We start from the raw sequence: 20,003 nt of genomic DNA, 5'->3' as shown, positions 1-20,003 counted from the left end.
TCTTCTTCCTATCTCCTACCACTCCAAGCCAGTCACAAACCATGTCATTCCTGTTGCTGGTGTACTCCCTTATCTCTTACTGCTCAAACTTTCCTCACCCAGAAAGTCCTTTTGAGACTCTAAGTATTTTCTTAAATGACAAATTTAAAACATAAAAGTTGGATGAAATGTACTGTTATAACTCATATACCCACAACCTAGAATCTATAGTTAACATTTTACTGTACTTAAATTTCAAAGTGAGTTGCAGATACCAGTACACTCCACCTGTAAACACTTCAGCATGCATGCATATAATTGACTGGTATATATTAGTTTATGGGTTTTTCCATTTAAGAAAAATTTACATACAGGGATGCCTGGGTGGCTCAGCGGTTGAGCATCTGCCTTTGGCTCAGGGTGTGATCCGGAGTTCCAGAATCGAGTCCCACATTGGGCTCCCTGTGAGGAACCTGCTTCTCTTTCTACCTATGTCTCTGCCTTCTCTCTGTGTCTCTCAGGAGTAAAATAAAATCTTAAAAAAAAAAAGAGAAAAATTTATATACAGTGAAATGCTCAAATCTTAAGTGTATCATTTGGTACATTTTTTTCCATTTGGTGCATTTTTTGACAAATGAATACACACCCTTGTAACACAAATCCCTTTAAGATTTTTTTTTTTAATTTTTATTTATTTCTGATAGTCACAGAGAGAGAGAGAGAGAGAGGCAGAGACATAGGCAGAGGGAGAAGCAGGCTCCATGCACCGGGAGCCTGACGTGGGATTCGATCCTGGGTCTCCAGGATCGCGCCCTGGGCTAAAGGCAGGCGCCAAACCGCTGCGCCACCCAGGGATCCCCCTTTAAGATTTAGATATAGAATGTTACTCCAGAAAGTTTCTGCATGTTCCTCCCTAGTCAATCCCCTTCCCAGTGATAGGAGTCCCAGTGGTAATCACTGTCCTGATTCTTCCACCATAGATTAGTTTTTCTCAAATTTCATGTGAACAGAATCATACAACATGAACTCTTTTGTGTAACATTTCTTTCACTCAGCATGATGTTTTTGAGAGTGACCCATATTACTGTGTATATCAGTAGCTCTTTCCTTCTTACTGCTGAGTAGCATTCCATTAGATGAATATATACCATGGGGTATTTGCTGCCGGTATGTGTGTGTGTGTGTGTGTGTGTGTGTGTGTGTATGTATACATTTCCCCCCAGATGGTGGTGTGTATATTAATTTTGGTGAGCAAAATTTAAAATTTTGATAAAGTCTCATTTATTAGACTTGACTTTTATGCTATTGCTTTCTGTGTCTTAAGAGACCTTTGCCTAGCCCCAAGCTGCAGAGATCTTTTGATATATTTTCTTCTATCAGCTTTATAGTTTCAGATGTTATGTTTAAATCTATTTTGAATTAGTTTTTGTGTTTGGTGTGAGGCTGGAGTCAGAGTTCATTTTTTTCCCTTATGGATAGCCAGTGGTCCCAACCCCCTGTTATCCTGTCTCCATTAGATTGCTTTGGCATCGCTGTAGACATTTTGTAATAGGCATGCTGTTCTCCTTGGCTTTCTTGGTGGTCCTAGTATGGAGAGAGAAAGTTATTCCTTTCTGATGTCCTAACCCCATCACTTAATCTAGATATATTCTAGATACTCCTGAGTTCTGACTCATAAACCTATGAAATTTTCTCTGGCTGGCCTGAGTTGTGACTGGATTATCTGTTCTGTCTGGATACAGGATGGCCAGTGTCCCCGTGAAGGAACGGGTGAAGGTATCTCAGAACTGGAAGTTGGGGCGCTGCCGAGAGGGGATTCTGCTAAAGTGGAGATGCAGGTAAGTAGCTTCTTGACTCTTTTAAAGCTACCTGGGACAGAAAAGCATGCTGGGAAAAAAATTCTGGTCCTAGCTAGAGTGTAAATGTGCCTTGTCTTGAGTGGTGTGGCGCTGGTGATCCTTTAGACATCACAAAGGGGGCATCAAAGGGACAGCTTTTTTTTTTTTAAACTTGTAAAAATTACCAAAAAATATATTTTATTATAATAAATTCCACATTTTTATGATTAGAAAAATAACAAATGTTTATAGTAAGGATTTGAAAAAATAAAAAGTTTAAAGAAGAAAATAAAACTTCCTTATAATGCTACCATTTAGAGGTAACCATTGTTAATATACCTCAGCAAAAGAAATAAATGAAGCCAGCATTTCAACCCATCTTGTTCTTCAGTTATTTTTCTTTAAATCTACTCTACGGAGTTATGCCTTCACTCCTGGTGTCCATTAGCCTTCTGCCCAGCTTTATTAAGAAGGCAAAAATAGGACCTAAAGATTTAGCTATAGATATTACAGGAGGTAAAGCTCAGAACTACTAGGAAATTTAGACAGTGGCTTTGGACTGCTAATGCCACAAATTGTATACCTCACTGATGCTACATTATTTCATAGTTGTCTTCAACTCCCTACCAAAAAAGTGCTCCTTGTTGATTGGTCAGAATGGTTAGGGAACTTCATAGTTCCCAACCTTATTCCAGGTTAACCTGCACAGACAGGCTTCTCCATCTGACAGCCCTATCTCTCTTGCTGTGTCTAGTTTTCCGCTGCTTTTACAGGTGATGGTTGCTGTGAATTATGCGGGAGTATTGGTGGTGTTAGTGGTGGTGATGGTAAAGAAATGACTAGGGAGAAAGATGGGTTTTTATGGTGAAAAACTTTACCCTCTGCTTCCTACTTTTGCCTTTTAATACCGGAAAGTAGAGTTTGTTTTTCTTTTCTTTTTTTTAGAGTTTGTTTTTCTATCAAGGTTTTGTCCCTGACATCTTTTTTGGGGATGGTTTCAAAGCAGTTTGGCAAATAAACACACAAAGCAGTTACCAGGCTGCCCTGGGATTCTCCACTGTTCACCTGGCATGAACCTGGTTTCTTGTCCTAGGCAAATGGCTGTTTACCAGATGGCTCTAAACACATGCATTCCAACCTCTTCTGCTCACTCCCCACTTGAGTGTGCCACAAACTGTGCAAGGGGATGTTGAAGAGGGAAGTGCATAATGAGTGAGAATGTAGGCATCTATATACATACACTCTATACATGTTCTATAGAATGTATGCACACCCCTAGTTAAAACCTCCTGAGCAGAAACTCAGCTACTACAAGGTCTAAGCTGCATTTAATGGCCCGTCAAGTCAATTTGCAGAACTTTTCCACATTCCCATGACGCTTGTATTAAGGAGTCTGGAGAAGAAACACAGCCCAGTTTGCTCAGACAGGCTTGGCAGCAGGAGATGGTGTCTCTGTTAATGTGGATGAATCAGCTGTCCCTTTGCTTTGCTTGGGATCTGGTAGCTCCAGAACTCCTGCATAGAGTAGGACATGTCTGCTGGGATGTCTACCTTGGGCAAGGGGCTTAGTCCCCACCAGAGAGCCCGGCTCTGGCAGAGCCTCCTTCTCTTCCCTCCCCCTTTCCCCTCCCCCTCCCCCTTCCCCTTTCCCTTCCTCTTCTCCTTTCCATTCCATTTTATTTATTAATTTGTGTGTGTGTGTGTGTGTGTGTGTGTGAGAGAGAGAGAGAGAGAGAGAGAGACACTATGGTGGCGGTCGGGGGGAGGAGCAGAGGGGAAAGGACAAGTAGACTTCACACTGAGCGGAGCCTTGTCTCATGACCCTGAGATCATGACCTGAGTTGGTCACTTAACCGACTGAGCCACCTGGCGCCCCTGGGAGAGTCTTCTTAAGGCTCACTCTGTGCTGCAGGACTGGCCTATGTCTTCTTTTTTTTTTTTTTTTAAGATTCTATTTATTTATTCATGACAGACACAGAGAGAGAGAGAGAGAGAGAGAGAGAGGCAGAGACACAGGCAGAGGGAGAAGCAGCCTCCATGCAGGGAGCCTGACATGGGACTCCATCCCGGGACTCCAGGATCACACTCCAGGATCACACCCCAGGCTGAAGGCGGCTAAACCACTGGGCCACTGGGGCTGCCCTGGCCTGTGTCTTCTAAGCTTTCTTCCTCCTGCCAGACTATAGAGGGAATCTTTAACTATTTGCGGATTTCTCTTATCAGCTGCTTAGGAGAGCTGACTATTTCTCTGGAGTCCCCACACTGTAGAGGACTGCTGCAGAGTTGTGCTTTCCCACTGCCCCCATATACCCTATAATATAATGCAGGTATCCCCTGTGAGGATCTAGATAACTATCCAGGACATTAGCATCCTTTCCTAAATGGCCTTCTTCCTTTCACTTGCAAATGACCCCTTTGCTCTAGCAGGATTACGGAATGGGGCTTCTTGAGGTTCACTCTTCTCTTTTCTCCATCTGCTCCTTTGGGGAAGAGGTATGTGTGGGAGCCTTGGAACCTCACAACTTATCACTTAACACTTCAAATCATGGAAGATGCAGAATGAAAGACAATCACTTCATCTAGGTGGAAGATTTCTTTTTAACCCTCTCTGTGCTGCAGTCATTGAATTCGCCCGAGTTCTGTTTACCTACAAGAAGTCTATGCCAGTAATTCAGGTCTTAAGCACTCTCTAATTAACAGTGATATTTTATTGTTCTTCTAGTTCTAACTCCCCTTTAGAAAATCCAAAGACTAGGTTACCATAAAGCTCAACTCTCTAGTTTTCTGAGGGTAGCCTAAGAGTAGGTAATTTTGAAGGAGAGGAGGGAGGTAAAGGCATAGCCACGCAGGTTGCCCTCACTAAGTTGGGGGATCAGTCGGCCTCTCCAAAGACTGGAGTTGGGTTTTCATGCTGTATCTTGATGATCCTTAAATTGTGTTTTACATCTCTTTAGTCAGATGCCCTGGATGCAGCTGGAAGGTGATTCTCTGTACATATCCCAGGCTAATTTCATCCTGGCCTATCAGTTCCGCCCACATGGTGCCAGCTTGAACCGTCGGCCCCTGGGAGTCTTTGCTGGGCATGATGAGGACGTCTGCCGCTTCGTGCTGGCCAACTCACATATTATCAGTGCAGGAGGGTAAGTGCTTCAGGCTGCTTCTTCCTTACATTCTTCGGGGAATTTCTGCTTGCCTGCCTCTGACTTCTCTCTCTCAACTCCACAGGGATGAGGAGGGAGACCCTAAGAAGAGGGAGTGGTGTTTTTTGTTTTTGTTTTTCCATTTGAAGCAGAGAGATTTAGCAAAGGCACTTAATAGGGTTAGCTGGAGAAGGAAAAGTGAAGCTGGTTTTGATACTCTCACAGGGGGAATTTCTTATGTCTCTCCGTTTGTTCAGCCTCAAGTGTACTGAAGAAGTAGAGGTATCTGAGAGCTCAGCGCCTTGTTGAGCTGAATTGCCTAAAACAGCAAATTTGGACATCATTGAAGACTCAGGCTGCTTTGTAGCCTTGTTCTCTTCTGACAGAATAATTGGCTACTGGGGGTGGGCTCCCTATTTCTCTCCTAGAGATGGGAAGATTGGCGTTCATAAGATCCATAGCACCTTCACGGTCAAGTACTCGGCTCATGAACAGGAGGTGAACTGTGTGGATTGTAGAGGGGGCATCATTGTGAGTGGCTCCAGGGACAGGACGGCCAAGGTGAGTGGTCTCCCCCTTATGTACGGTTATTCCCTCCTGTCTATAGGGAGTGGGGTAGGAGAGGGTGGATAGGGCCTTGAGTCTTGGGATTGGCTGAGGGCATTGGGTGGGTGGGTGGGGGGGCGACATGATAAAGGACTTACTTATGTGCCTCTGGCATGCAGCTTGCTATGCCAGGCCATGTCCCTGCCAGCTGGCCTGAGAAAGGAGTGGACAGTGGCTGGGAAGCTTGCCACTCACTTGAAATGTGGCGTGAACTCAAAAACAGAGGGCCTGGCCAGCTTTTCCTCCCTGTGCTGAATTTCCTCAAGTTTGTGGGTTGAGTTCTGACCCCAATATTTTATTTTAAAATCTCCCTCCTTTTGCTTGCTCTCTGTTTAGGGAGGTTAATTTTTCACCACCTTGTTTATAAGCAATCAGGCTGATAATTAAAATGTGTTTTTACTGCTTCTCTGGAGAGTGATGTGGTCAGTAAGCAGTAGAATGATGAGGAGAGAAGGGCGTTTTTGGGTGCATCATTGCCAAACTGCCTGGTCTATAGTCCGTCGTCTGCCAAGGCAAAACAGAGTGAAGCCGATGAGCACTGTGACCCCTGCTTTATGGACTCTGCTCACCCACATTTGAGTCCAACAGGCCTCCACCCTCGAGACAGAGAAGAATGTCTTTCTCTATCTCTGTGTTCGGCAGCCTTGGGCAGGGCCTGCACACACCTGGTCCTTTGGGGCTGCCATGGGAACCTTGCTGACAATTTGGTTGAGGTGCAGGAGGCCCATAGTATGGGAAACTCCATAGTGTCACCAGGAATAAAATGCCTGTTGGTGTCAGCAAATGAGCCTCTAGGATACCTGGGGAGGGTCTCAGGTGAGGGAAGTTGCAGTTTTTACTCACTAACTTTTCTGCTTCCATGTACCCTTCAGTGATTACTCCTTCATAGAAAAATGCCACCAATTTATATAAAAAGAAGGGCTATATATATGTTACCTTCTACTTATGGAAGTTTCTCCTCCCTTTGGTCTTTTCTCCCCTTACACTTTGTGTTCTGTCTGAGAGACATGCACAGCATCACAGGAGGCCAGAGAGAAATCCAGAAACACTTTTGAACCAACTCAGAAACTGAATTTCCTATTGCCTGTTTCCCCCACCCTATAACTTCAGGTTTCTGATTGGTCACTGTCTTCATACTATTCCTTGCAAAGAGACTGGCCTTAACCAACTGTACTGCTCAGAAACCAGTTTGGGTTAGAAATCATTTTGGATTGTGTGACCTAAATATTCCCATCTCTTCTGGCATCTTCCTGTCATGCTGCAAGTCCCTCCTCCACCGCCCCTCCTTTTCAGTGATATGTCTTTCTTCTCTCCTGTTCTCTGTGGTCTGACACCCAGAGCAGCATACGGACTAAGCTTTGTGACCACACGTAGCCGTTCAAGGGGATGGGCTGCTTACATTCAAAGGATAGCGATTTTATTTGGGATATTGGGTTAGTTTCATGTTTTAAGTCCTGACTCAACCCTATTTGGTGGACTCAGTTTTTTTTTTTTTTTTTTTTTTTTAGCATTAAAGTAGGTACTTTCTAATTCCAAAATTATCACCACAGCACATCCGGTTCCTTTTGAGGATTTCTTTGAAGTCAGTGAAAGAATTCTTCCCCACTCCGGCTCTTCAACTCTAGAAAGCTGGCCTGCTATTCTGGGGCTCCCCATTGACCTCCAGGCCAACTCATCTTTGCAGATTTCTGGGTGCTGCTTCTGCTCCCTCTGTGTCACTGCCTCTGTCTCCAGCTGCCTTTATCTTCCTGACCTGTTTTCGCATTACCCATCCACTAGTCTTCTATAACCAGCCCTCCATTTCTTGTCAGCGGCTTCTGCAGCTCCACAGCTGCTTCTGTAGGCTTCTGATACACCCCAGCCTACGTGAGAACTTAGTCATGTTTGCCTGGAAACATCTCTAGCCTGTTTGTTGGGAGTTCCCCCAAATACGTACTGCGTTTTAGGAAAGTGATTTGTTTTAGTGGGGTGAAAGGAACGAAAATGTTTTCTCCATAAGACTTCCAGAGTTAGAGACTGCTCAGGGAACCTTCTTCCTCCCTCCTCCCCACCCCTACTTTCAAACTTACCCTGACTTAGTTTGGATTGCCCCTCTGGGCTTTGGTGAGGCCAGCTCCATCCTGTGATGTGATAGGAATGTAGGAGTGTTCTCAGTGGGCCTGGGCTGGTCCTGACCATTCTTTCATTATCTCTTTATTTCTCTGTTCTTCCATTCACTTAAAAGTGCCTACTGTATGCAAGACATAAGTGTACACGGCACGAGGGCTCTTCAAAGGTGAGGAAAAGATAGCTTTTCTTCTTCAGGCAAGCTGAGACATGCATGCAGTGGCTCTGAAGCTGATGGGAAGTGGCCAGGACTGTGAAGTGTAAGGCTCTAGGGAGAGGGCCAGAAAGTTCAGAGGGTGGAGAGATCACATCTGGCTTGAAAGGGGAGACTTTATGAAGGAGGGAACATTTGAACTTGTTGGTTTTTCCTTCTTTTAGTTATTTTTCAATGCAGAGACTTGCTTATTTGTATACAAGTAGCCAGGAATGATGCTAAAAGCACTTTACATTTGTTCATTTTCTCCTTTTCTCTAGGAGAATTGTTTCCCCACATAATTATGCTCATAATATACTTTGCATACCCAATATACCCAACTGTATCTACTTTATAAGGTTTTCTATTATTATTACAAATTATTTGTAAGTGTCATCTTTAATGGCACAATAAGCAAGAAGAACCACTGTTATTGAATGCCTAATACCTGCCAAATGCTGTGCTGCCATGTTAGGTGCTTGGCATTTCTGCAGCCCTCTAAAGAGAGGTATTATTTCCTGTTGTACACATGAATAAACTGAGGCTAAGAAGCCCTGAAATATCCCTGAGATCAGAGATAATAAATCACAACTGGGTTCAAACCCAAATGTGTCTGATTCCAAAGCCCACACCTGTTCTTCCTGCAACCGTCAGCTGTAGGGGATATATTTATTTATTTATGTATGTATGTATGTATGTATGTATGTATGTATGTATGTATTTACTTACTTACTTACCATACAGGCTTTTCTTTATTTTAGAATTTTTATCTTAGGGTAGAGTCTCAGCAATACTTACTGGGCGTAAGGCTTTGGTGGTTTTAAAGGTCTTGTTATATGTCATCAACTGCTTTTTGAAAGGACTATATAAATGTCCATTTCTGCTGAGTTATATCTTTTCCAGGGATGGGTTTTTTTGGATCTGACCACTGAGGGTAAAGGTGTGATCAACATATTGTTGTCAACTCCTATCCCTCAGGTGTCACAACCCTCAGGTTTCTGGTGGATGGTGTGCTGCTGGGGCAGGACAGGAGGGCCACTTTCCCAACATCATGCTCAGCATTGGCAGCAAGCCTTCTGAGCCACTCCCGGACACCAGGAACCTTAGCCTGTGATTTGCAGGCTGTGATTGGGGTTGTTGATGAGTTCAGGACTGGGGTTGGTGCCATAGATTTTGTAATCCTTAGTGTCTCCTCACCCTCCGACCTGCTAGGGAGTTGGCATGTCAGAAAAGGCAAACCTCTCTTCCAGGCTGGGAATGTCTGAAAGAAGACATTAGAAGTACATCTAGTTACTAGCAAAGTGGCCTGGCTGTAGATACAGAAGAGTAAGCCAGAATCAGGGCACTCCAGGGAAGCTGTGGTATTTACCTTTGTTTTCTGCCTTTTCTTGTTCAGGATCTTCTTGTTAGGTTGACTTTTCCTTTTCTCTATGTTGGAAGTAACTCATGCCCTCCTCCCCCTGTCATGCATAACACAAAATCTTAAAACACTTTTTCCTTTTATAGGGAAGAGATGTCATGTGACCCTAAGAAGGCAAGACCACCCCCACTCCATCACCTGCCCCTTAAACTCGAGGAGTGTTTCCTGAAAGTTCTTCCATCTAAGGTCCTGCCTGGCTTTTGTGTGTTCCCCTTATAGCACTGCAGGGACCTTGAGAGGTCAGTGATCCATCTGGCAGCCTTAGAATCCCTCCTTGGCTGCTGTCTAGGACAGCCCTGTACATTTGAGGCTTCCTTTCTGTTTGGTTAGAGGCTTATTTCCCCGAGTGTGTCATCTGGGGTTGGGTGAGGTGAGGGGGGCCATGTGCTTAATGGAGATTTCTAAATGCACTGGCCTCTGAGGGCTCCCTGAGTGTTGATTAGAGCTAAGCCCAGAGTGGCTGCTAATGTACATTCCTGACTGATAGGGACCAGATAACGTGCTCCAAGCAATATTTTTAACCTGTAGGAGATATGGAAGCTTAAAAGAGTTAAGCTTTTCTGCTACTTTTGGTGACACTAGGTGCTAAATTCCCTGCTGACATGAATAGCGCTGGATCCTGGGCATTATCAACAAACAAACAACAACACATCACCTTTGTGCTTTGAAGCCTCTCTTCTTCTTCCATTCTTTCCTTCCTTTGTATCTTTCTTTTTACTTCTCTCTCTCAATTCTGCTCTAGTTCTGTCTTTGTTCCCCCATACTGTGCCTTGATCTTCCTCTTCCTCCCAACCTCCCGAAGGAAAATCTGGGTGAAAGACAGGAAAAAGGAAAAACCCCAGCCACAAGAGAGGCGAGCTCCACCCACTCACCCTGCTTAGTCAAGTCATAGCTGAAGAGTGTGGAGCTTCGGATTCCCTGGTATAAAATTGGGTGGTGAAGAAGGGCTCTCAGGTGGACGTTAAGAGGGTGGTTTGGACTGGGAGTCAGGTAGGTTAGCCAGAGGCTGGGGAGGCTCCTCTGCTCATATTCTGAGCTCAGCATATACAAGACAGAAAGAAAAGAAGTCTCCACCACCGCCCCCCACTCTCGACACTCACCCCACATCCCCATTTCAGGCAGTATTAAGGAGAGCATCTCTTCTGTTTCCAGGTGTGGCCTTTGGCCTCAGGTCGGCTGGGGCAGTGCTTACACACCATCCAAACTGAAGACCGAGTGTGGTCCATTGCTATCAGCCCATTACTCAGGTAAGGGAGACACTTTTGGATATGGTTTTGTCCTGTATAATAATGCTTTTATTTCATGAGGTTGGGTGGGTGAGAAAATCTTCCACCTGTATATTCTAGGTTGCTTTGAGCCTGTCTTCTGGAGATTTTGAAAATCCTTCAGAGTCTTGAGGTCTGTGGTTCACTTCATATATGCATGAGGTGGGGGCTGACTTCCTAGGCATCTACCCCAGAAATGTGAAGGAAAAGATACTGTTAAGATGTCAGTGAATCAAGCTGGTTATAAGAGTGCCCCTTCTGGAGCATATGCCTTCTGGAGTTGCTTCCAAAGCAGAGGCCTGTTAGCACTCCTGTTGGGAGAGCCAACCTGCTCTCACAACACATATCTGTGGTTTGTTCCCCTTGGAAAATGTCTTTTGGAGTATCCCTTACAGAGTTGAGTCATCAGGAGAGACATGGGGCCTGTGTCCAATTGAGCCCTCATCCAAAGACATGTATGTTGGCTGGATTGATAATTGTATCAGAAGTGCCAAATTTTTTATGGTAGCTTTACCTTACCCTTTGACCTGTTATTCTTGAGCCTTCCCTGTAAATGAGTGAGCTTTGCTTTCTGACTTCAGCTTTCTAGGCTTTCTTATACTAAGGCAGAGCCTCTCTCATCCCCAGCAGGGTACATAGACTCTCTCCTGCACCTGCTGTCAGTGTTTGTTTTTCTAGGGTCTTCCCTCACTTCCTTCACCCCTCACTCCTCACCCAAGTGATCAACGGCAAAGCTGTAGGGCTGCCACCCTCCAACACGGGGCTTAAGTCAGTCACTAGTTTTACGAGAGAGTTGATTCCCCCCTGCCTTCCCCCACAAGACCCCCTTCAGCCTCCTTCTCACTCTATGGAGCCTGCACCCCTCCTCCTGCCCCCTTGTACAACTCCCTTTCAAATTTTTTTCTTTCTAAAGAATTAGAGCCGATTAGCCACGTCATTAATTCTTCAATTTGACGGCTGATATAGCAGGACCTGAAACACATTGCTGACCCCAGAGAATGGAGACCCCGTTCCTTAACATATTGACGATGGGAGAAGTTAATTAAAATTCCACAGAGTGGAGGTGTCGGCTAACCTATAAACCTGTCGCTGTTCAGAACAAATCATTCTAGCAATCCTAGGAAAGAGGGAAGGAAAGACCAGCAGGGAGTAGAGAGGCCCTAAGTGTGTGGGAGCGGAGAGTGGAAAACAGAGCCATTGGGCACTGTCCCTCTGTGGTGTTTTTCCATTGCTGCCCCTTTTAAAGCCAGTTGGCCAGGCTTGGGGATCTGTGGGCTGGATGTATGTAAGGATTGAAGGAAGGCAGGATAGCCCGTGGGAGGTGGCAGATGGGCTGGTGACCGTCCTATGGACTTCTGCTGGCTTCAGGAGACTAGAGTGGACTAGAGTAGCGCTGGTGGTAGAGTACAGCTCTTCAGGGCTGGAGATTTAGGCCAAAGAACACGGCCAGGCTCAACTAGCACCCTGTCCCTTGGACCTCTACTCCTGCCACTTCTCTGGAATGTGTTAAGCTACCCCTTAGCAGCATAGAGCATGACAACTGTTGATGATAGTTTCAGTAAAAGAGGTTGAGGTCAGAGTCTGCTTTGTCATTAAGAAGCATTTTAGAACATAGTAAGCTGTGTTTTGTTTTGCCCATAGCTTGTAGACTGGCTTTGAGGAAGGGCCTAGCTTTATGCCAGTACCAGTACTAGTCAACAATGGCCACACAACTAGATGCTAGCATGCATTAGTCATGTGCCCTGTGCCAGACCCTTTGCTAAGTCCTTGATCTGTCTCATCTTTGGGGAAATCCCGGGTCTTCTGTTTTCTTCTCATTCCCCTTCAGAGTCTTCTTGTCCTCTTGGTGTACTTCCTTGGCCCTAGGCTGAGTCTTTCACTCACTGTTGACTGGTTGTTCAGCTCCCAAACCACAGTTGTTCAAGATGACCTTTTTCCTAGCTCGACATATGGTGTTGTGGACTCAAAATAGTTTGCACGTGGGATGCTGGCTTTACTAGATGGCTGGGGCTATGCTGCTGTTCTCTCCCCCACCCCACCCCATTTTCTCTTACCCTGAAGTGTACTGGACTAGGGCTGTGTTGTCCCATTGTTAGACTCATTTCTTCTCCGTGTCTATGAATTTGAACCTTTCAATGAACGCTTCCATTTTCCCAATCTGGGGAAGCTCTGCCTCCTAGCCTCATGGTTTGTTCTGAAACACAGGGTTCTGCTTTGCCACCACCAGCCAAGTGGTCTTAGGTGAGTCATTCCCTTCTCTGAGACTGTTTCCTTTCTAGACCTTACTAGATGATTATGAAGATGACCTGAAATAATAAGAAAGTACTCGGTAATGCTAAAAGGGCTAGCTCATCGTGTCAACCAGAATCTCTCCTCTCCGGGATAGCATTTGTTCAGAGGCTTTCATTGCTCTCCTGTCTCTAGCTTGGCTGGGGGCTTCTCCTGGCCCTCCTGGAGTTACACCTCCTCAGCATCTTCTTGAGGTGGGGGACCCTCAGCAGGAATCTCTGTCCCTTCCACCACCTTGAGTGTTCCTGCCCTTGCTGGCTGTCTTCTGTTCCCCTCCCTGCCACCTTCCCTGTCGAGTCCAGGCATCAGGGTGTGCGTGGTCACTAATGGTATGTGACTGGGACCCCCTGACAGAGAACGGGAGGGGCAGTGGAGCAGCAGCTACCCTCTGGGGCTGGTATTCCTGGTTGACGTGATGACTTCCCAGCCTCTCACTGCTCCCTCATACCTTTATTTATTTATTTTTTTAAAAGATTTTATTTATTTATTCATGAGAGAGAGAAAGAGAGAGGCAGACACCTAGGCAGGGTGAAAAGCAGGCTCCATGCAGGGAGTCTAATGTAGGACTTGATCCTGGGGCTCCAGCACCACATCCTGAGCCAAAGGCAGATGCTCAACTGCTGAGCCACCCAGGTGTCCCTCCCTCATACCTTTAGAAGGAACCTGAATGGATAGGAGACCTGCCATATCCCTTTTCTCAATTAATCTCTTTCTTCTATTGAAAACAGTTTGTCAGGGCAGCCCTGGTGGCTCAGTGGTTTAGCGCCATCTTCAGCCCGGGGTGTGATCCTGGAGACCCAGGATCGAGTCCCACATAGGGCTCCCGGTGCATGGAGCCTGCTTCTCCCTCTTCCTGTGTCTGCCTCTCTCTCTCTCTGTGTCTGCCATGAATAAATAAATAAAATCTTTAAAAAAAAAAAAAAAGAAAACAGTTTGTCAGAGCTAGGCATTGTGTTTATCTATGATGCTGGGGCTTTGCTGCCTTCTTTCCTTAGGTGTGTGCTTAGACACTTGTAGTAGGAAACATGAAACCTCAAGCCTCGGGCTTTATTTGAGGTGCTCAAGACTGAGAGAAAGCTGGGATTCCATCCTGTGTCCAAATATCACCTTTCCTTCCTCCCGTGACCTTGAGTTCTTGATTGGTAAACAGCTGTGGAGGGTGATATTTAATATCAGATACATGCTTAGAGCTGGGTCTAGGTACTTGAAACCACAGAAGGAAAACCAGTAGGTCCAGGCAAGGACCTTCTCTTTACCTCTTGTGTGCCCTCCTCCCTGTCTTCTTGCCCCGGCACCAGTAATTCTGTTTTTAAGATTCCTGACTTATAGGTGAAGCCCCCTATAGAGGAGGCCCAGCCTGGAGCTGTCGGATGAGAGCAAGAAGGGCAGGCTGAGGTAGGAGAGAGGGGAACTGTGGGAGGCTTACCTGGGACATAAGGGGATATGTCCAAGTGTGCTTGTGTAGCTCATCTACAACCTCCTGAGGTCACACTGAATTCCAAGCACTTTTCCATGAGCAACACAGAAAAGTAGAATTTTTAAAAATGTGCAGTAAGTTCTATTGCTATTTAAAAATTATTTCCAGGGATGCCTGAGTGGCTCAGTGGTTGAGCATTTGCCTTTGGCTCAGGGCATAATCCTGGGGTCCTGGGATCAAGTCCAACATCAGGCTCTCCATGGGGAGCCTGCTTCTCCCTCTACCTGTGTCTCTGCCTCTCTTTCTGTGTCTCTCATGAATAAACAAATAAAATATTTAAAATAAAATAAAATAAAAAATAAAAATTATTTCCAGCTGAATAAATTTAGCAATTACTCAAGAGTGAGGAAATACAGAATGGCTAAGGATTCCTTCCTTCCTTTGGAATTTGCATCCCTCCTTCCCTCCCTTCCTCCTCACTGCCCCTACCTATTGACCAAACCCTTGGTGTATGTCAGCTCCTGTGAGGATTTTACCTGGTGGTGGGGTAAAAGGGCACATAACTATAATGGCTGCCAGGTGATACTGAGTGCCCGAAACTCAGCCAATGTCTGGCTGAGGGGGAAGGGGGTGTCACTGCCACAGCCCTCCTCAGCAGAGGGAGATATTGAGGCTCAGGGAAGACTGATATAGGGCCTACGTGGCATGGGGCAGAAGAGGTAGCAGTTCATGCTCTGGTCTCTAGCCTACGGCCTCGTCCTATGTGCTGAGGGACGACCACGAGGCAGGCCCTAGGTCATTGCTCTGCCTTTGTCCACCAGCATGTTGGACAGTAGCTGTGGCTCTTAAAAGGCTTCTGGGGCCTGAGGAACATTCTCTCCTAGAGGACCAAGTTGAGCTGGAGGCTTGGGGAGAGGGCACTACATCCTTGGTGCCAGGACTCACTCAGGCGGCTGTGAGTGCTTGCACCATCCTAGGAGCATGAATGCTCTTTGATCTTTGGTTTGCAGGGGAGTGGGGGAGTGCACCAAACCAGCTGTGGGGCCATGGGGGGCAAAATGATTCCAGAGACCCACTTACCCTGTTTTCCTGCTAAGGGAAGAGTGAGGAGCCCACAACTCCTCCTTCCTCCACAGATACCATATTTATGGCCCTGCAGGAACCAAGGTGATGCTCAGCATACTTCTTTCCCCATCTCTGAACAACACTTGCTATCGTGTGAGTGAGTGTGGTCAGGAAGGCTTCCCAGGACACTTGGGTTTTAATCCCTTCTCTCTTGTTTCTGTCATTAGGGAAATATATGAGTGGTATAGGTGTAGAAAATTGACTTAGCTGTGTTATTAAATATACAATATAATTTTGTGTGACTTTGCTCACTGTGGTGGCCTGTTTGTTTTTTGGGGGAATAGTCCAAGTCTGCATGAAATGTACCGATTCAAATTTGCAAAGTGAGTTATGGCCTCTGGGGGGTTTTGATGGAGGAGCTGCCCCTGCTTGCTTCATTTCTCCCAGAGGTGAGGGAGAGTCTGGAAGGAGAGCAATCACTGTGTACTGTTCAGGGAGGGGGTGGGCTTCTGGGGAGAGCAGGGTGTTTGTTTCAGTGGCTACAGGGTTTACTTTGTGTTGTGTGTGTGGTAAACGCATATTCACCAGCCTGTTGAAATACACCTTTCTTTAGTGAAAGGTAATTGCATCTGGAGTTTTCTCTGAGAGGTTTGAAAGATTGGAAAAAGAGACAGCCAACTTTCAGTGTGGATTCTTTTGGTTCCCAGTGGCTTAGTGTTCCTTTGGCCCTGGACTTCATAACCCTGAGCTTTTAGGGGAAAATGAGTCAAAAGTAAAGGTTGTGCCTCTGAGTTTTGTTTTTTTTGTGGTTGGTGATGGGTAGCTGGGCTGTGAAAAGGATCCCTAACCTCGATAACCTGAGGAAAGACACTGATGGCTGACTCGGTCGTGCTTTACATTGTGGCTTGGCCTGTGGCCAATTCTATCTCTCTGTCCTGCCTTCCCAGGGCCAGAGCAGAGGGAAGTTTCCTCCAGGGGCTGTCTGGGGAAAGGAGACCTTCCCTAAGCAAGGAATGGCTTGGTGTCCTCGTTTGCCAGGCTACCAAGCACACAGGAGGGAGCCTCCTGGATGAGAGAGTCAGAGGCACAAAGATACATTGGATGGACAGGGAGCCGGAATGGTTGGAAGAGGAGGCAAGACATCTGGAGAAAGACAGGAGCTCTGGAATGCTAGATGGGCCTCCTGGTCCAACCTGAAATGACTGTAAATTGGAAAAGGATCAGTGTAGGGGTGCAATCGAAACAGAGTCTGGTGCTGCTGAATCTCAGTGCCATGCCTGCTGCCTAGGCTAAGCCAAGCCTCTTCAGTGGGTGTGAGTGTATCCATCAGTAGCAGGGATGAGCTTCCACAATGGTGGGTTTCACTTCCTCAAGACCCTGGATTTCTGCCACTGCTCAGGGCAGGATGGGCACAGGGAGACTCATGTGCTGAGCTGCTCGCCTAAAACCAGTGACCCAACCAGCCCTGGCTGGCCCGGAACCCATCTGTGGGAGCAACTTCCTCCCTGGCCAGCAAGATTGGCTCTGTTGTTAAGAGCTGACTTAAATAAAACACCACAAATAGAAGCAGAAGCCGCTGCAGAAGATAGGGTGCTGCAGATACAGAGTCCTGCACCCGCAGAGCCTGCCTCTTCCAACGGGGCAACATTGCCTTCCCTCAGTCTCTGTCAAGTTCTTCCTCCTTCCCTTCCTCTCTCTCTGTTTCCATACTCAAGCATTGTTATGTGCTAGACCCTGGGGAAGCCACCATGAACTAGACAGTGTAGTGTGACAGCGACCAGTCAGATGGGTAATATGATGTGTTGAGTCCCCAGCTGGGGGACTAGCACATGGGAAGGACCGACCACCTGCCCCCAGTTCTGGCCTGTACCTCGGTTTCTGCTCGTCCCTTGTCAGGAAGAATGTCCTTTCCCTGCTGCAGCTGCCCCTGACTTTTCTGCGTTGTGTGTGCAGTGTGCCTGTGTTTGTCCACCTTTGATCACTGTTCTGCCAACAGATAATTTAGCAATCCACATCCCCAGGTGGAAGCATGGAGTTAATGTTAAAATTAGTTGGAGATACACACACACACACACACACACACACACACACACACACACACATACTCTTTAAACTTCAGTGGGTGATGAAGCAGAGAGGGAGGCGGGAGGCGGGAGGGTGAAGGGGAGCCATAAATTCTGGGCCTGGTGTAGCTGTTCTGGAGCAGCCGGGAAGCCTCTGATGTCTCCACAGCACTTTCATTAACATTTAAATTAAGGGTTTGTTTTCCAGTCTGTTTTATAGGCAGGGACCTTTCATGGCCTGTCACATGCTCCCCTCCCCCTCCACCCCCCACCCCCCCAACAAGTGTGTAATTGTAGCCAGGGCTCTATCCTCACTGGGTCGAAGCTGGAGTTCAAAGGGAATTCCTGGAGCTAGAGCTCTGGAGGTACAGGGTGTAACAGTCAGGATGTGGGTGTTTCCTCTAACGCGAAGGTGCTCTTTCTCCTCTTGTCCCACCTGGGCTTTGCTCTGTTCTTTGAAGGGACACACACTTCAATCTGACTCTGACTCCTTCCCACCTTCCTTCCCCAGGGCCACAGGGCATGTGGGAAAGGGTACATCCATGAGTGGTTGCTCCTTCTATCACAAGTTAGGGCCTGGGACAGATGGTTCTAAGATACAGATCTTCATGCTTATCTTCTTCCTTTTGATTTTTTTTTTTTTTTTTTTTTTTTTTGAGGAGAGGAGAATACTTCCTCCTCCTCTGTCTCCTCAGAGAAGCAACAATATAAAAGAGATTGCCATCTGAGAAGAACTTGTAATAGGGCCCTTTGGTCCCGAAAGGTGCATTCTGGCTTCAACAGCTATGTATATACACACTGTACGTGGCTGCTGGCTCTGAGGGTACACACATTTGAAATAACTTACTGATCTAGGAGATCATTTGAGACCTGTTTTCTCAGGTTCTGGCATTCAGAGGAAGCTCTTCTATACCTCACAGGGAGAATTATTCCTAAGCTTCCTTTCATACTGGCCTATCTGGCAGCACTTGAGAGTGTTTTGAAAAGACATCACTGCTCTGGTCTCAGTCCTCCCTGTCAGCATCCTGTTGATGAACAGATGACAAGAACATGTCCCAAACACTGTAGACCATCTCATTAATTCATAGCCTCAGGGCTGAGTTCACCCACTGCTGGTGTCCAGCTAGAGCTCCCTGCTGGACAGTGAAGAGAGGGGAATTTGCACCTTTCTCTCTTTCTGTGCAGAGGCTCAGAATTTTCTTTCTCTTGGAGCCTTGACTTTACTACTTGAATCACCATATCCACTTGAGTCCATGAATCCACTCAAACCATCTGTGACTTATCTGCAGGATTCAAGATGGCTGAGTGTCCTGCTCTCTTGTTCCAGGTAGCCCAGTCAACAGGTGGACACCCTCATGCCCTGGAATCCTGCCTGAGAGGAGTGCGGGAGGAGCTGGGGCGACCCCTGTGCAGGTGCTGCTGGTCTCAGATTGCAGCCCAGGGTCCAGGCCCCGCCTGGCGGTGATTAATCTGGGACACGGGCCGGCAGAGGCCCAGCCAGGGCAGCTTTGGTCCCTCACTGTGAAGACCTTTGGCTCAAACACTGAACTGATCTCTAGAGCCGGCTTCGGCTTGAGTTTGATCTGTCAAGGCTAAAGAGGAACCTGATGGTGGGGCGGAAACTTCTAGCCCTGTCTGACTTATGGCACTGATCCGTTCCAGTGGCCCTGTCATGATAATACTCATATATTAAAAAAGATTTCCCCACCTGTTAGCTGTAACACTCAGATCAGTCAAAAAAGGGATCTTCATGGAATATCTGTGCTTTTAGTTTCTTGGGTGGATGGAGCTCATACTTGTAAGTAGATTGGGGGGTTGGGGGCAGCCCCGGTGGCTCAGTGGTTTAAGCGCCACCTTCAGTCCAGGGCATGATCCTGCAGACCGGGGATGGAGTCCCACATCAGGCTCCCTGCATGGAGCCTGCTTCTCCCTCTGCCTGTGTCTCTGCCTCTCTCTCTCTCTGTGTCTCTCATGAATAAATAAATAAAATCTTAAAAAAAAAAAAAAAGATTGGGGGGTGGGGTAGGGTTTGTCCTGGGCCCAAGTAAAGAAGACAATGATGAGATGTGCCTTGGTCAGTAGCATAATATATGTTTGTGCATTGAGGGGGGTGATATCAAAAGTGGAAGGATTACCCCATCCTCCTGCTGCAAGTAGGTGGCTCTTGGGCCATTTGGGACAGATTTGGGTACTTCAGTTTCGAGTCAATTCTTAAGTTCCTTGTATTCTTCTTCTTTTTTTTTTTTAAAGATTTTATTCATTTTTTCTTGAGAGAAAGAGAGAGAGAGAGAGGAGAGAGGCAGAGACACAGGCAGAGGGAGAAGCAGGCTCCATGCAGGGAGCCCGATGTGGGACTTGATCCCAGGTCTCCAGGATCAGGCCCTGGGCTGAAGGCAGCACTAAACCACTGAGCCACCCGGGCTGCCCTGTTCCTTGTTTTCATTTCAAACCAAAATTTTTTGAAAAGGTGTCCCTGTATCCCCCACTGCCTTTCCTTTTACCCAGGTCCTGGTCCCTGAGCTCTCCAGCTGGCAGTCCACAGTGTCCGTTGTATTTCTTTCCTTCTCTGAGTTCAGAACCGTCACACGTGGCCTACTTGGTCATGGGCTTAAGACCCAAGAA

At 46.6% G+C, this 20,003-nt stretch overlaps 1 protein-coding gene across 2 annotated transcripts in view; it reads left to right on the top strand.

The window, feature by feature from the left end:
• Positions 1–20,003, top strand: part of FBXW4 (F-box and WD repeat domain containing 4) — a 116,840-nt gene that overhangs the window by 53,139 nt on the left and 43,698 nt on the right. For both annotated transcript variants that reach the window (XM_038578580.1, XM_038578579.1), the window contains exons 2-5: positions 1,722–1,817; positions 4,772–4,957; positions 5,386–5,518; positions 10,435–10,529. In XM_038578580.1, coding sequence (XP_038434508.1) covers positions 1,723–1,817; positions 4,772–4,957; positions 5,386–5,518; positions 10,435–10,529 — 509 coding nt within the window. In that variant the 5' untranslated portion in view covers position 1,722. The remainder of the gene's footprint in view (positions 1–1,721; positions 1,818–4,771; positions 4,958–5,385; positions 5,519–10,434; positions 10,530–20,003) is intronic.

The sequence above is a fragment of the Canis lupus genome, chromosome 28 (assembly GCF_011100685.1).
Source record: "Canis lupus familiaris isolate Mischka breed German Shepherd chromosome 28, alternate assembly UU_Cfam_GSD_1.0, whole genome shotgun sequence".
Lineage (NCBI taxonomy): Eukaryota > Metazoa > Chordata > Mammalia > Carnivora > Canidae > Canis > Canis lupus.
The sequence above is the reverse complement of the archived record's forward strand: the minus strand, read 5'-3'. Positions and strand labels throughout refer to the sequence as shown.